Here is a 17,896-nt window from a genome sequence, read left to right on the forward strand (position 1 = left end):
TTTATTCAAATTCTCATCTGCACCAACAAATGTTTTGACCCCTACAGCTACAAAACTTCCCGATAGTACTATAGCTATAGGCAGCATGCAGATCCCAAACAATAGCTGCGAAAACCAGAACCACAGCCAGAAGAGTTACCACACCAACAGAACTGCAATGGCAGCCACACATACAGTAAATCAATGATGGCCAGCCAAATCAAACCAATTTGGCGCAGGCAACTCAGTCATTCTCAAGCTGGCAAGATTCGGTCTGGATCCCTACCAGACTATTATCCATCATGGGGTGTAATCAGGCTGCACGATAGCTTCAAAAAAGACTTGAGTGGGTGGGGAAGGGGGATGCGGGGAAGCAGAGGGGATATGTGTGTGTGTGTGTGTGTGTGTCTGTGTGTGTCTGTCTGTGTTTGTCAGTGTGTGTGTGTGTGTGTGTGTCTGTCTGTGTGTGTGTGTCTGTGTGTGTGTGTCTGTGTGTGTGTGTGTCTGTCTGTCTGTGTGTGTCTGTGTGTGTGTGTGTCTGTGTGTGTGTGTGTCTGTGTGTGTGTGTGTGTGTCTGTCTGTTGCTCTCATCTCTGTGTGGTCGATGTGAAAAGTTGGGGATGAAAGAAGAATATTAAGTGTTGTGAAGCCAAGTATTGTTGCTTTTCAAATATATTCTTTTTTACTTTAATTCTTCCTACAATGGAAGTCTTCTTTCTTTTCTCACGAACACGGAGGGTGGTATAAAATGCAGTTTGTGGGGATTGGGGGAGGGGGTGAGTACAATGTAGTGGAAGTGTGGGGGTAAGAGTAGATAGATGGTGGCTGCATCATATCTTAATTATTCATCAGTGCATTCAAACTGTCCACCAGACATCACAATTTTGTCTCAGTATCTTTCTTCACCTTTATAATCCCTCCAGAATCAAGTAACCGTGAAAATAAAATCCCCAAGAATGACCGTTCCGCTTCTGATCATTTAAATCTTTGCTTTTTCCTCCCTAATCCTCCTACATACCCCTAATCCACAAAGTATCAAATCTTTGAACATCATCACTACCACTTAAGTAGCAACTACTCTGAAATGAGCAGCAAGCAACAAGATAAGAAATGTTCGCCCCCCAAAAAAAAGCCACAAGGAAAAACACCACGGGGACAGTGACCATCCATCAGACTTTCTTTCTTTCTTTATTTGGTGTTTAACGTCGTTTTCAACCACGAAGGTTATATTGCGACGGGGAAAGGGGGGGAGATGGGATAGAGCCACTTGTTAATTGTTTCTTGTTCACAAAAGCACTAATCAAAAAAATTGCTCCAGGGGCTTGCAACGTAGTACAATATATTACCTTACTGGGAGAATGCAAGTTTCCAGTACAAAGGACTTAACATTTCTTACATACTGCTTGACACCATCCATCAGACACGCAGCCAGACACAGAGCAGGGCGGAGGAAAAGAGAGACGCTAGCAGGGTGGGTGTGAAAAAGGGGTGAGGTATTGAGCCCAGCATCCAATCAATATTGCTTTCTCAATCCTGCCCCTGGGACCACACCAGGCGGCACGCACTTTGCAAACCCAGCTACACCGGCGATGATTGCCAAAAAGAGCAAGGACCCCCCAATGAGCCCGTAACAGCATCAGACGTGGTTGGGAAGTCTTGCTGTGGATTTGTTTCGAGCTTTCTGTTAAGCTGCAGAATTTGTCACTCCAGTATTTTTCCCAAAAGATACAGATTATTAGCTCTTCTAAGCCTAAATGCAAGAGTGAATCTGAGTTATGACACATATGACTGCACTAGAATGAATACCCGCTTCGCCGGTTTGCCGGGAAGAAGTAGAGGAATACCCGGCTTTGCCGGAATGAAAGCGTTGTGGACTGTGACCTTCTAAAAATAGTAACGGGAATATGGATTGATGCCACACGAAGGAAGGGAGATAAACGCAAAACACTGGAGAAGATAAGGAAGAGTTACTGGGAATGGATCTGGGAAGATGAACAGAAAAACCAAAATCGGTTCAGCGCTGCGCGCTGAGAGCACATGTTGAAAATTCTCATCGACCAGGTTGTGTCCGGGGTCTACCTGAATATGCCCACCAAATTTGAAGCAGATCCATCGAGAACTTTGGCCGTGCATCACGAACACACACACACACACACACACACACAGACAGACAGACAGACACAAGTCGTATATATATATAGATGAACATCATGTGCAGTGTTTATCAAACAATAGCCCTAAACCACAACAAATTATCCTGCTACATCAACATCACATCAACTCTTCTTAACTCAAGTCTTAAAAGGAGGGTTTCACGGCATTAACCAGTCTGTCTGCTCAGCTGACAGTTCAGTTTCAACTACCATTGTCAGATTTCAACTAGTAAAACATACTGACAATTACCAGTGACCACAAACCCAGATGAGTCAGTTCATGCTCATGCAGCATACTTGGAAGCTGTCTGATCTCACCGAACCTCCAATTGCACACCCTTGATGTGAATTACGAACACCATAGTTTGCCCAGCCACTTGATCAACTTAAGTCTGACAAGTGTACTGGAGTACCCAAACTACCAACTAATATGATGTCTGATCAGTTATTAAGTCAAATTGCTACCTGAAAGTCCTTGCTGGAGTTTGGTCTGAAGCCACTCCTGGATACCCAATTGATCAGCCAAAGTTTGTCTGGACACTTGATCAACTAATGATGTTTGAACACCTCTGTTTGATCAGTCAATATTAAGTCAAAGTAATACATGTACCTGAAAGTGAAAGTCCTTTTTGAGTTTGGTCTTGCCACTACTGGACGTCCAATTGATCAGCCAAAGTTTGGTCTTGCCACTGCTAGACACCCAATTGATCAGCCAAAGTTTGGTCTTGCCACTACTGGACACCCAATTGATCAGCCAAAGTTTGGTCTTGCCACTACTGGACACAATTGATCAGCCAAAGTTTGGTCTCGCCACTACTGGACACCCAATTGATCAGCCAAAGTTTGGTCTTGCCACTACTGGACACCCAATTGATCAGCCAAAGTTTGGTCTTGCCACTACTGGACACCCAATTGATCAGCCAAAGTTTGGTCTTGCCACTACTGGACCCCCAATTGAACAAATAGTCCGATACATACTGAATCCAGTGGAACCCCCCCTTTTCTCAAATTTGCTGTTCATAATCCCTGTAAATTTACCTCCATATTAAGACTCCCGTCCTCTTTAAGACCTCATGTTAAGACTCCCAGTCCTCTGTAAGACCTCATTTTCTTGGCTTTTCAGGTCTTACAACTAAAAGGGGGGTTCCATTGTACCCAAATCTACCAGCGGACATTTTGTTCCATCAAAGTCAAATCTCTACCTGGAAGTCCTTGTTGAGTTTGGTCTGAAGCCACTCCTGGACACCCTTGAGGTCGGCCCCTGCCTTGATGAGTCCCAGCTTGCCTCGCCGCTTGATCAACTGGTCCGGCTTCACCACCAGTTTCTGCACAATGCAATGAGTATAAGACAGCCTCGCCGCTTGATCAACTGGTCCGGCTTCACCACCAGTTTCTGCACAATGCAATGAGTATAAGATAGCCTCGCCGCTTGATCAACTGGTACGGCTTCACCACCAGTTTCTGCACAATGCAATGAGTATAAGACAGCCTCGCCGCTTGATCAACTGGTCCGGCTTCACCACCAGTTTCTGCACAATGCAATGAGTATAAGACAGACAGACAGACACACAGAAATGCACACAGGCAATTCATATCGTGCAGATCAAGACTTCCTAAACAGTAAACAGAAATTAATTTTCTTTCAAAAACATGCAGATCCCAGCTCATTACTTAGCTGTGGACGTGCTATCGGCCAGCATCTCTCCACTGATTATTCACAATGAGATATATTAATTATTAAATATATATATATATATATATATATAGCTCAATCAGCTTGATCATCTCACCTTCAAGGAATACATCTATTCCACTGCCCCCAAAAAGAACCAAAATAAACGCCTATTAGTAATATTAATCAGTTTCTAAACAATGCCCTGACATGACTAATTTCTAAAAAAAATATTTCTAAACAATAATTATGCCCTGACATAACTTATTTTTAAAAATTCTTTTCTAAACAATGCCCTGACAATGACTTATTTCTAAAAAGTCATTTTGAAACAATGCCCTGACAATGAATATTTCTAAAAAGTCACTTCGAAACAATGCCCTGGCTAATATTTCTAACACATACCTCCTGGTTTAGCCAAGGATGGTCAGCGATGAGTTGGTTCCAGTTGACGTCTACTTTGACCGACGCCACTTTGTTGACCATCGCAGTGCCCTCTAGGTACTTGTTGAGAAGTTCTTTCCCCTTGGCCTCACTAATTGCCTTGGCCGACATGATTGTGCTGAGCAATACTCTACTTCCACCCCTTGTACTAAATCCTCTTCAAGACGAGCCTGAAGAGAAAAGAAAATTAAACTGCTTAACATAAAATTGGAGTCATGCTTTAGGTTTAACGTTGAAGACAGTCAACAATCTTTCTTTCTTTCTTTCTTTATTTGGTGTTTAACGTCGTTTTCAACCACGAAGGTTATATCGCGACGGGGAAAGGGGGGAGATGTGAAGTCAACAATCGCAGTTACAGTACCCGGGTATCTGTGATCAGAGGAAACTGACCCTTGATCAATAGCCACAAATGTAGATCCCTACATTGCACTAGGTTTCTTGAGAGAGAATTACTGCATGGCTCTAAGGGTCAGTACAGTACGTGACTGCTAATTATTGTGAAATTATAACTTAATGTAATCATCAACGAACTGACAGATCCTTAATCTGACTGATAATGTTATGTCCTGATAAGATTGGTACATGTAATATGCTGAATTTACATATCATTATCAATGAAAACAGTATCCTGATGTGATCAATGACCTCATATCAAAAATGCAAGGTCAAAGACATCCTGCTGAGAGACACAGATCTACTCTATCTTTCCTCTGCTCATGGACTTAGCTGATCATGCAAGACTGCAGTAAGATATCATATTGCATCATCAATAGCTTCAGCTTTCAACAACTGGGAAAACATGCTTGCACTCCACATGGTCATCGCACTTCTACAGCACACACGCTGTGTCATTCTCATTCACACACATTCATGAGACAGTGAGTGACAGGTAAATGCAAGGCCACCTGTAGAGTTCAACCAGTGTAGGTAAAACTCTTGTTAGAACAGGTGAGATGGGCTCAAGGTAAACATGTGCCACCTTATCACCTTGATGTGAATAACCTTTACCATTAAAGAGCAGGATGGACAGTTTAAGTGAGCCAATGTGCTTTAAATCTACTTTGGTCTCCCCTTCAGCCAATGATACACGACCATTATATTTGTCTCCTCCAGTGGTCTAGTATTTCTGTCTATAAGTCCTGTTTGACTAATTTATAACACCATTTTCAGTGCTCGCTTTAAAAGCACTTTCTTTCTGTCTATAAGTCCTGTTTGACTAATTTATAACACCATTTTCAGTGCTCGCATTAAAAGCACTTTCTTTCTTTCTTTATTTGGTGTTTAACGTCGTTTTCAACCGTTCAAGGTTATATCGCGACGGGGAAAGGGGGGAGATGGGATAGAGCCACTTGTTAATTGTTTCTTGTTCACAAAAGCACTAATCAACAAATTGCTCCAGGGGCTTGCAACGTAGTACAATATGACCTTACTGGGAGAATGCAAGTTTTCCAGTACAAAGGACTTAACATTTCTTACAAACTGCTTGACTAAAGTCTTAACAAACATTGACTATATTCTAATTAAAAGCACAATGATGATTAAAAAAAACACTATACATGTACCAGATCATAGTGTGATGTATGATATTTAATAGTGTGTGTGTGAGTGTGTGTGTTACTGTGTGTGTGTGTTACTGTATCAATCAATCAATCAATCAATGAGGCTTATATCGCGCATATTCCGTGGGTACAGTTCTAAGCGCTCTGCAGTGATGCCGTGTGAGATGAAATTTTATACGGCCAGTAGATTGCAGCCATTTCGGCGCATATTTACCTTTCGCGGGCTATTATTCCAAGTCACACGGGTATAGGTAGACAATTATTAACTGTGCCTAAGCAATTTTGCCAGGAAAGACCCTTTTGTCAATCGTGGGATCTTTAACGTGCACACCCAATGTAGTGTACACGGGGGGAGGGTTCGGACACCGAAGAGAGTCTGCACACAAAGTTGACTCTGAAATAAATTTCCGCCGAACCTGGGATCGAACTCACGCTGACAGCGGCCAACTGAATACAAATCCAGCGCGCTACCAACTGAGCTATATCCCCGCCCCTGTATGTGTGTTATTACTCTGTGTGTGTGATGTTACTGTGCGTGTGCATGTGTGTGTGTGTGTGTGTGATGTTACTGTGCGTGTGTATGTGCATGTGTGTGTGTGTGTGTGAGAGTGTGTGTGTGTGCATGTGTGTGTCTATTTCTGTATTTTTCTCTTTGTGTCTGTTGATCGATCAATTATGTGCACTGCACATTACTCTCCACACAGTGTCCCTATATTTACACACATGCCTTAAGAATCTCAGCTGAGCATTTATAAAAAATTCAACTTCCTCTCAGATCCATCTAAACACTCAGCTCACCCAATACCTCTTCGCAAACTATTTCAAAGACAGCACAATATGGGTCGACAGTATAGTAGGAATGGTTTAGGACAGCCACAGTCTGACAGCTACAAGACATAAATAGGCCAGGTATGCTCTACTAGCTCAGGTCTAAGTAATTGCCTGACATAGTGAAATAAATCAACCCGGTATGATAATTGAGAGCATTGAAGGCTGAGTCACCAGACATGACAGAAGACTGTGAGCCATAGAATGTAGCAATATTAGGGACAACAAATCCAGGTTTAATAATGGACCCGACCAATTTTTTTACATCACACTCAGTGATTCAGACTCAGCCTTAAGCCTACCCATCAACTTTTTGCTACAGTAAAAATTTAAAATTTTTTAAATAAACTGTGCAATTTGTAATATTCTTGCATTAAAAAGGCATATAATTTTTGCAAGAAAAAATGATTTGGTGAGCTTCTAATTATATATATGACCTACTTGCCCTAGTGATTGTGGCCAAATAATAACCACAACTATTTTTCTTTTGGCCTTATGAATGTACGCACATAAGGCAGGGAATTTGATCCTTCTATATATGCTCTAATAATCTACCCACAAAAAATGCAAGCTAAAAATATGACTGTGTAAAAGAAGTAATTCAATGAGAGCAGCTGTAGTTACCGCCCCCCGTGGCGCAGTGGTTAGCGCGTCGGACTGCGGGCCGGAAGATCGTGGTTCGAATCCCATAAGGGGTGGGTGGGTTTTTCGAGCTTCGGTCGGCTCCTACCCAGAGTGGAAAGTGCTAAAGTTCCAATGGGAAGGCTGGGATCACACAGCCGAGTGTCATTCACTTCACGAATGCGATTGACGCAGAAAGCGCAAAAATAAAAAAAGAAACTTGTCTCGTTTCTTGTGACCCTTCCTGCTCAGGGCTCTCATGGTGACCTTGGTCCCAGTGTTCCTGTTCCAGCCATCCCTGAATACTCTGCTGCCGGCCTGGGATGCTCCAGGGGGGTCGACGGAAGGACGCAGTGGCGGTCTGCTCTCTGAGGAGACGCTCACTCAGTCTGGCTCCGCGACTTAACAGTCAGTGTCGTAAGTAGAGGGCTTAGTAGGTAGCGGTGCCTGTGTCCCTTGCCAGGAACAGGACCAATACTGAACACCGTCGAAGAGACTCAGCAGCAGTGCAGTGTCATCTTCCGAGGGTAGCCTACCGCAGCGGCCTGACATTCCTTCCCTGGAGTGTCTGTAGAGTTAGTGAGGGTGCCCAGGTGTCTGACCAACACTGGGGGCTCATTGATTCGACAAAGTCTGGCGGCAGAACGAAGTTCAGGGGTGGATGTTGCAGTGAGTGCTGGGACGGGGCGGCGTGGTAGCATACTGGGAGAAGGAACAAGCGTCGGGACAAGCAAAAAGAGAATAAGAAAAAAAAGAAGAAAAAAAGAGCAGCTGTAGTTCACTTTGGCAATTCAATATCACTGAAAGTCATGCAGTGATTATGTAATAACGCTGGGAAGAAAAAGGAATTGCATATGTACACTCAGAGCAAACTTTATGCAGTACGTATCAGGCATGAAAACTGAAAAGAAAAAAAATACTGAAAACAAAATTCGAAGGCGCGTAGCGCCAAGTTTCGCAGGCGCGAAGCGCCAAGACTTCTAGGGGGGTCCGGGGGCATGCTCCCCCGGAAAAATTTTTTTTCAAGGGTGCAATTTGGTGCAATCTGGGGCTATCTGAGCCTTAAAATTGGATTCAAACATGGCCCCAAAACTATTTTACTATAACTATGACTAGGAGGAAAAAAAAATAATAAAAAAAAAATAAAAATAAAAAATAAAAAAAAATTAAAAAAAAATAAAAATACGGAAAATAAAACAAAATACGGTTTATTTTTTTCAAAAATACGGAAAATACGGAGAATTTTCATGCCTGACGTATTCAGCTGAAGATAAAATGTCACTTCTACTTGAATAAGCAGTTAGTGAGTTACAGGCATACATGTCCTTGCACTGATAACACAATAATTGTTCCCATGACTGAGACCATGAAACCCATAGGTCCTACCCTTGCACGTGTAACTGACACTGCAGAAAACTATGTACTTCTAGTCCACACTGACTTCACTACCCTGTGATTCAAGGCTAATACTAGTTTTTGAGACCTTGATTCCATAAAGTCTGTACATTTACCGATAAACTTTTGCTATTCTGATGGACACGTGGTGGGGGAATTCGGGGGCTGTGATTGGATTGTCTCTTCCGACCATCAAAGCATAATACGGAAGTCGGCCATTTTTGCCAATATCCAAAAGCATATTGGCAATAACAAAGGCGCATGGTTCCGGTTTACCCATCTGTACCACACGATGTTTCAGCATACACTGACAACTTGAAATTCTTCTCGGGAATGTTTTTCAGCTTTACAAATGTCGATAGCATACCCTTTTCTGCTAACTTCCCGATGAAACAGGACTAAACCAATTATTTTCTGTCCCTAAACATCACAAAATGCCCAAAGTCGAAAGATGTAGTACAAACAGGGGAGTAAAACGGAACAGCCGTTTTTGTGTGCCTGTGTGTGAGCTCAGCCGTTGCGACTGACACAAACTTTCGCATTCCGCTTTTCTTATCTCGTAACTTCCACACTAAATACCCCACTTCCCCTCTGAAGTATTGATGTACAACCCATGGCACCAACATTCATGTAGTCGTTTATAACTGAGGTTGGAAAAATTCGCTTCATGACGAGACAAGTATAAATGCCATTCACCCAAACTGAAAAATTCGCTGCCGTCTGTTCGCGTTGTACGGATTAGCTGTTCTCTTCTCCTCCCCTTGTTGCATCCTAGTTCTTCAGTTGTTTCTAGTTTTTCCGTTGATGTTATGTTTTGGTCTTCTTCATAAGTAGTCTTGTTCAAAATTAAAAAAACTCAAACTTCTTATTGTTGTATATGAATGAACTAATAAAACGCTGTTTAACAGCTGTGTTGTCAAATCGAGTTTTTTTCCAAAGTCAGTGTGGCGCCTGCTCAAAACTAATGCGCATAAGAAACGGCGTCTATCAAAACCTGAGATCAACGCATCGACGCAAAAACTGCCATTTTGTAAGTTTAGAACTACAAATCAAGGTCAGAACAGCTATATAATCGCTATTGTATTTTCAGCGTAGCAATAGGGTCCGATATTTAAACTCGAACAAGTATAATGCGACTCATCTTCGACTCGTCGGCATTATACTTGTCTCGTCTAAATATCGGACCCTATTGCTACGCTGAAAACACAATAGCTGTTACTCTTTTAACAACTTAATTTTATCAGATTTTTGGAGGTCTAAAAAATGAGAAGGGGCCTTCATGGACCACCCCCACCACTAAAGCCTCTGCAACTATACTCCCCCCCCCCCCCCCCACATCACACGCTCTCAGTAAATGAACATCTATGAAATAGGCTGACAGCCTTCAATGTTCAATAAATCTCTTATTTCTCTAAATGAACATCCAAGCAAAGTTTAGCACACACTACAAGCCTGCCACATAGACACCTTTACAAACGTCAAATGACAATGACAAAGTCAGTACTATCATCTCCATCAACCTCAGTTATATCAGGCATGTACATCAACCTGTCTCAAAGCTAGAAGGACAGAGATTCTGTGACAAGACGTGCAACAAATTGCCTCTGAGACTTCCCCCTCACAACACTGACATTACTAGGCTCAAGTACTATATGAAATATGAGTCTTCTCCAAACTCTTATGCAAACTCACCAAAGGTCAAGAGAATTTGCCACTACCGGTAGCTGTTAATCGTATGCAGGTTTACCCAGGTAATATACCGTATAGCGAAGACAAAGACAGTAATGCATGTTGTGCTCGGGCCACTTGTATACTTCAACGACAAAAAATTAACTGTTTGTATTTTGCTTTCAGCACTTTCTTACTGCCTTTAGAATGAGTCAGAAAGGCAAGAACTTTATAGGTGCGCAAGTTTTAAATGACCACAAAATTTACACAGTAAACCCACAGACTACTGTAAAATTGAAAGGAGTACAGTGTTCAACTGTCAGTGTCAAGCTTTTTTCTGACTTTGCTGCAGGTTAAATGTACTGAAAAGAGGTTCCTAAATTGGTGAGATTAAGAAACCAAGGTAGCATTGTTTCACATTTCACTTCAAGTTCAAAGAAAAAAATTGCTCATTATGTACCAAAAAAAGTTCTTTCTGATTTAAATAAGTAATCAGTTACAGTACAATGAGACAGTTAGCATGCCTGTCAAGTCCTACGCATTCTGCGTAATTCTTACATTTTTTCAGTGTTTTTGGGGTCCTACGTCGTATACCTCAAACCATACGCATTTTCAGCATTTTTTCTTTTTTTTGTTGCTGGCATGGACTGCCGTTCATTCATTTCTGAGGAGGAGCTTGCACCAGCCACACAACAGAAGTTCTGGCATGATGTGCGCCAGTTCTAGTGGCCTGTATGAGGAAAATGTTGAATAAATTTCCATTTGGCAGTGAAACCCTGCAACACCTTCAAGTGCTGGATCACAGTCTGGGAGCTGACACACTGACTGCCTTCTTGCAGGTCAAAATTAATTCTGATGCATGCTGCCATGATTTTAAGGTGACTGGCAGCATGATTGACAAAGCAAAGATTTGCACAGATGAATACAACAAAGAACACAAGTGACAAGTGAGAAAAAAAAATGAACGAACAAGAGTGCATGCAGTGTAAATTACTGTAAATGTATTACAAATTGTAGTGGTAAATAAAGAGCAGTTTGTGTAGAAAGGAATTTATGTGTTTTACTTTTAGTTTGCGAAAAACAATCTGATTGGTTTAGTGTGTATGCGTGAGAAGTTGAATTTGTGCGTTTAACCACATCCTGATCCACGCATTAACTATGGTTTTTGATCCCCAACTGTGGTTTCTTATGCCATTTACTATGGTCAGAGGCCAAAAGTACTTGGCAGGTATGAGTTAGTACAAAAAAGACGGATAACCTTCAAAGGGCATGCAATATTGCATGTTTATATTTGAAGTAGATCATGAGTTTTATACATTATCATCCTGAAAGATATTTAATAACAGGGCGGGACCAAATGAGTTGTAAGGGGGGGGGGGGGGTTTCCTCTTTTTTGGGGGGGGGCAAAGCAGGCGCGCGAACTAGGGGGGTCCGGGGGCATGCTTCCCCAGAAAATGTTTGAAAAACGGTTAAAATCTGTGCAATCTGGTGCATTCTGGGCCTTGTTTTGAGGGTTAAGAGCAGCATTGTTTTGGTGCTAAAACTAGTAAAAGTCAAAGCAAGGTACATGCTTTTTCCAGGGGTGGGGTTCCGGAACCCCTGGAACCCCCCCCTGGGTCCGGCCCTGAATAATTAATCATAGTTATTGGCAATTTTTCCCTAAACATCTTAATTTAGATGCATGCATGCTTTGAGTAATTGCAACAAAAATTCTGTTTAAAATGAATGAATTTTTAAATTATTCAATTAGTAAAATTTTAAGACACTACGACATTTCAAACAACAAACACAAGTGGTAATAAAGTCCTTAAATACCAGCTAAAACCTAATTAAAACACCCAAAGGAGCAAGAAGTCTTCACCGACTGAATCAAAATCTGCGTCTCAGCATTATAAGCAGAAGTTGCGTGCTACACAAAAAGCTACATTGTAAACACATCCAGCATCAAAACCACCTACTAACCGGACGGAAATTTCACTCAATCCGGCATTGCTCCCTGGGGAGGAAAACTGATAATCCTAGCGAAACACAGCAGCAATTGGTTTAGCCTATGGAGCAGCGGGGTCTCCCCACTTGGAACAAATCAATAAGGCGCTGGATCGATATGCTGAAGACTGGCTGAAGTAGTACATCATTTCTTGTGATTTCAAGGAGAAAAGCATTGATCGGTCTTTCTCAGCTGTGCTTTTGTGATGTGCATGTTATTTTCTTCCTTCCAAGTTTTGTATCATTCATGTGCAGTGGTACCAGATCTACTTAGCACTTTGAAAATGTCAGTCAAAATCGGCCGTCATGTCGAGGGGGTTGTAATGTGGAGGATCACATAGAGTTTTACTTTGATAGGTCCATCTCAGAGTCAGTCAATGATCCGGAATGACCGAACGTTTTGCTGGATGCGCCGCCGCCGTCAATGTGATGTGTATTCATTTATTTAATTGCGTTTACATTAAATCCAATTTCCTCATTTCTGACTAGCAGTAGTACATGTATGCATTCACTGAAAATGAACAAACAAAAATGCTTCAACTTAAAGCAATTTTTCATCAACACATACAGGACGTTGTAGCTGCATCCTCTGCTATGCCTTCTTCTTCGTCCATGATCACTAACACTTAACGACTGCAGATCTTGCAATGGAATAACCAATTTCTGTCTCTCACTCTCAGTCTCGAAACTTCTACAGTTTTTTTTCTAATGATTAATGTGTTACTGCCTTGCACAACACAGCTGCATGTAACGCATAGGTTGTGAAAAACAGATCATACAGACCAAGCATTATGTCTGAAAGGATGTGGTTGTTCATTATGTTTACGGTCTGGCAAAATGTATGTCTTTGACTATGTATACTGTATATATAGAGTTTCGAACACTTACGACACGCATTTGTATCAGGCAGAAGAAGACTAAACTTGACAGTTATAACTGTTCTGTGGCCGAGTGGTAAGTGCACTTGCCTCGGAAGCGAGAGGTTGCGAGTTCGACCCTGGGTCGGGGCGTAAGCAATTTTCTTCCCCCTTTCCTAGCCCAGGTGGTGGGTTCGAGTGCTAGTCTTTCGGATGAGATGAAAAACCGAGGTCCCTTCGTGTACACTACATTGGGGTGTGCACGTTAAAGATCCCATGATTGACTGGCAAAATTGTATAGGCATAGATAAAAAAAATGTCCACCAAATACCCGTGTGACTTGGAATAATAGTGAAAAGTGAATATTCGCCGTAATGGCTTGAGATTTACTGGCCGATGTGAATGCGTGAAATATCATGTGTCAAAAATTCCATCTCACACGGCAGAAATTAATATGTAAAGCGCTTAGAGAACGTCAAGCGCTATATAAATCTCCCATATATAAATAAATAAATAACTTAACTTTCATTTTTTACGTCAACCGCACCTCATTAACCAATCTTCATAATTGGAGTTACACAAAAACATCACCATTACCCAGCTGAAAGCTGTCACAGTGCTGTCAAACTACAGTATACTAATTCCAATGACTACTTTTACAATTGAGTATACTGTGGTAGATCCCCACACCATCATTCAACTTTTAAGCTGTAGTAACATGAACTGATTTAAGGCCTCTTTCTATGTCAACAGGATCTTACAGTCAATATACCAGTTGACAATGGACTGCACCTAGCTGTTGCATTGCCACGTTCTAGAGTACTACACCTAATGCGCTCATTTTTTTTTAAACACACATAGGCAAGACAAGCTGAATAAGCAGGAAGTGGTTGTAATTGAAAGGATTGTGAAACCTATACTATTACAAGAATGTAACTTCTATAAATAATTATAATGTCTGTTCTTGTTGTACCCGGAACTCCTAATCTCATTAGTTCTAAGAAGTGAAATGAAAGACCTGAAGGTATTAAGAGACAACCAGACATTGGGCTGTCAGGCCGCAGGTGCATGAGGGGAGAGATGAAAAGGTAGAGTAAGACTAAGAGACAAATTGTGTGTGCATGTGTGTGTTTGTGTGACAGAGATAGACTAGAGAAACTAAGACAGACTGGCAAAGAGAGACTGAGAAAGTGAGAGAGAGAGAGTGTGTGTGTGTGTGTTACTACATGTGTTATGTGTGCAAGAGAGAGAGAGAGAGAGAGAGAGAGAGAGAGAGAGAGAGAGAGAGAGAGAGAGAGAGAGAGAGAGAGAGAGAGAGAGAGAGAAAGAGAGAGAGAGAGAGGATAATTATCAGGGTCAGAGAGACAGGTCGTTTATCTTGTAAAAGAGATGTTGGGTCTTGACAGCTCTTTCCATTTAATGTACAACTACAACGTAATATATTGTCACTTAATGTCAGAAAAAACCCAATGATATTGATAAATCCAGATAAAATGATCTTTGAGGAAGACAGTTTTTTTTTTATTCGAAATCTAGTACCATCTTTATTGTAAATGTCATCACAAATTTAAGTTCCAAATTGAAATCTTTCATAAGTTTTACAAAAGCTCCAAGCTTTCCTTCTCAGCTGTTTGTTATGTCATGTGTTGACTTATCAAGTTACTGCTGATAATCATACAATTATAAGTAATTATTAAATCTTTTGAAGTTGACAGAACAAATGTTTTGAGCACAAAATGTGTTGACCGCAACACGCTGGCCTAGTGGTAAGGCGTCCGCCCAGTGAGCGGAGGTCGTGGGTTCGAACCCCGGCCGGGTCATACCTAAGACTTTAAAATTGTCAATCTAGTGGCTGCTCCGCCTGGCGTCTGGCATTATGGGGTAAAGTGCTAGGATTGGTTGGTCCGGTGTCAGAATAATGTGACTGGGTGAGACATGAAGCCTGTGCTGCAACTTCTGTCTTGTGTGTGGCGCACGTTAAATGTCAAAGCAGCACCGCCCTGATATCACCCTCCGTGGTGGACTGGGCGTTAAGCAAACAAACAAACAAACAAACAAAACAAAATGTGTTGAGCACAAAGATTTTTCACAATTTTACTTCTGAATATATTTGTGACTGTCTTGTAGCATACACAATTGTGTAGTTTTCAGAACAAAAAGTTGGTTATAATCACTAACAGTACACTGTAACAGTATCACTATCACAATCATTATTATAATTAATATGGACTGATCAATACCATATAGTAGTATTAGTAATAGTAAGATTCAATAAAAACAGCTTAGTGTCACACTCATATTATGTATCATTATTCATATTAAATCTGTCGTTGAGTATGCACTGATTAACTCTCTCTCTCTCTCTCTCTCTTTCTCTCTGGTGTGTGAGTGTGTGTAGTGTTTGTGTGTGTGTGTGTGTGTGTGTGTGTGTGCGTCAATCTCACTGTGTGGTTGTCACTACTGCCGGTAAATACAACATTGAATGCTCGTCAAGGCAAACATGCATTCAATTATCAACAGCACACTGAACTGCACAGTCAGGAGACAGCAAGAGCCAAATGTAAACACGCCAACCGGCAGCAAAAGGCAAGCAGACAAGAGTCGGCTTGGTTGAACTTTCCATTTTCAGTCATAGACACCGCTTCAAAAGCTCATAGCCGCCGGTGATATACGCACCCTCAACGTGTAAGAGAGATACAGTCAAGCAAGCGGAAAGCAAAAGCAAAGGCACTGTCTTACCTGCGAACTGTCCGAATGTAGAATGACACGACCACGCGATGTGTCGAGAATCTCACGCCACAAGAACAACGTTGCGCCTTGCAAACATACAACACAGGCACACGTCGTGTCTGCCCGGAACTTGCTAGCAGAGTGGCCTGTGTGTCGCACAATACATCAGCCGATCGCTTGCATCACCGTGTGCTCTGACTACCTCTGAGCAGCACGCGAAGGGGACACGCGTTATGCTGGTGATGTCTGTGTGTGCCGAGTATGAAAAGCTGTGGAAGAGGCACAGAAACACTGGAAATAACTACAAGTAAAGACTCCCCCCGTTGTAAGACAATATTGTCTCATATATTGTTGGATGTCCGAGTAAAATGGGGATTCCACTGTACTCCACAGGGCCGGACTACCGGGGGGGGTTATGGGGGTTGCGCACCCCCCCCCCCCCCCCCTAGCCTAAACATGTACCTCACTTATTTAAAACATTTTTTATTATTGTTTATTTTATGCCGTTTCATGCAAGGAGCGACCATTTTGCTATCTCAGAATATGACCTACCCATCAGCTTCAGGGGGCTTCGCCCCCTGACCCCCACTGGCAACCCCCCCCCTCCTCTTAGCCTAGTCCGGCCCTGCTCCACTGTAGCCGCCTCTCTCTCTCTCTCTCCCTCTCCCTCTCCCTCTCTCTCTCTCTCTCTCTATCTCTCTCTCTCTTTCTCTACCGGCCTCTCTTCTTTACTGTGGTCACTCTTTCTAACTTTCTCCGCATTATTTTTTTCATCATTTTATATTGCAGGGTTGCATTTAGCATTTTTACATTGACCAGGAATCGAGATGCCGGAGGGTGTGGTGTGTGTGTGTGTGTGTGTGTGTAGATCGGTTACGAGAAAATAACTCAACCGATCTTCATGAAACTTCACATGTGAGTTCCTGGGTATGATATCCCCGGACTTTTTTTTCTTTTTTTCGATAAATGTCTTTGATGACGTCATATCCGGCAATTAGTAAAACTTGAGGCGGCACTGTCACGCCCTCAATTTTCAACCAATTTGGTTGAAATTCATTGGTCAAGTAACCTTCGACGTAGCCCGGACTTTGGTATTGCATTTCAGCTTGAAGGCTTAAAAACTCATTAATGAGTTTGCTCATTGAAGCTGTCATTAAAATCGATTTTTCGCCAAACAGTTTTAAAATTGATTGCATCGTAGTCTTCATCAAAATACATAATTATATGTCATGTTTACTCTAAAATGTGATCACAATTAACGAAAATAGATTACCTGGGTTTGCCCATTTTGATTAGCTTTTCATGGTGTTAGAAGTGGAAAAACCGGCCACCCCTCTTGAGGAAGACTTTCTCTGATTCACCCATGAAAGCCAAATTCCAATGCTTCGTTGAACACTTGTTTAATGACACTTGCGCTTTTACACTGAAATGGTGATGACTAAAATCAAAACAAAAACAAAACAAACAACAACAAAACATCGGCAAAAACAAACCCACAAAAATCGTTTTACAAAAGAAAGTACCCCGTTATGCGCAAAGTTCGGCCCGTATAGTCGGGGGTGGGCGTTTATTAGGTACTACACCCTATGCAGGAACAGTTCCCGTTAGAATAGCGACAGTTGATCACTTGGTAAAGGAATGCATTATTTGTACAAAATTATCTACCATCTCTACAGAAAAAAGCACGAAAAACACCAGTCCCTTTACTCGTTCTCTTCAAATCGTTTAAATTCGACCTATTTGTCTTCTTCAGACCTTGAAGAGTCTCTCCATTATTCATGCTCTTTTATCAGTGTTGTTAAATCGGTCCAATGTTGAAAGCTCCAACTCACCGACAGAAAACGTATTGTGCAGATCTAAAACTGTACAAGATAATAATGCACATGGCATATTTAGATTCAGCCCGCAAATGTACTATACAAAGACACGCTCTGTTTTGCTTGATGTACTGTCTATGTGTGGCTTCATTACCCTTTCACACATCAGCCAATCAAAAACAGGGGT

At 41.8% G+C, this 17,896-nt stretch overlaps 1 protein-coding gene and 1 long non-coding RNA gene across 2 annotated transcripts in view; both read right to left on the minus strand.

Annotated features, from left to right (window-relative positions):
* Positions 1–16,059, minus strand: part of LOC138981217 (ATP-citrate synthase-like) — a 61,359-nt gene extending 45,300 nt beyond the window's left edge. The window contains exons 1-3 of the mRNA XM_070354064.1: positions 15,902–16,059; positions 4,210–4,418; positions 3,335–3,457 (exon numbers count right to left, since the gene is read on the minus strand). Coding sequence (XP_070210165.1) covers positions 3,335–3,457; positions 4,210–4,359 — 273 coding nt within the window. The 5' untranslated portion in view covers positions 4,360–4,418; positions 15,902–16,059. The remainder of the gene's footprint in view (positions 1–3,334; positions 3,458–4,209; positions 4,419–15,901) is intronic.
* The window catches only part of LOC138981220 (uncharacterized), a 357,841-nt gene that overhangs the window by 90,700 nt on the left and 249,245 nt on the right, over positions 1–17,896 (minus strand). The gene's annotated exons all lie outside the window — the stretch shown is intronic.

This window comes from Littorina saxatilis, linkage group LG12 (genome assembly GCF_037325665.1).
Source record: "Littorina saxatilis isolate snail1 linkage group LG12, US_GU_Lsax_2.0, whole genome shotgun sequence".
Lineage (NCBI taxonomy): Eukaryota > Metazoa > Mollusca > Gastropoda > Littorinimorpha > Littorinidae > Littorina > Littorina saxatilis.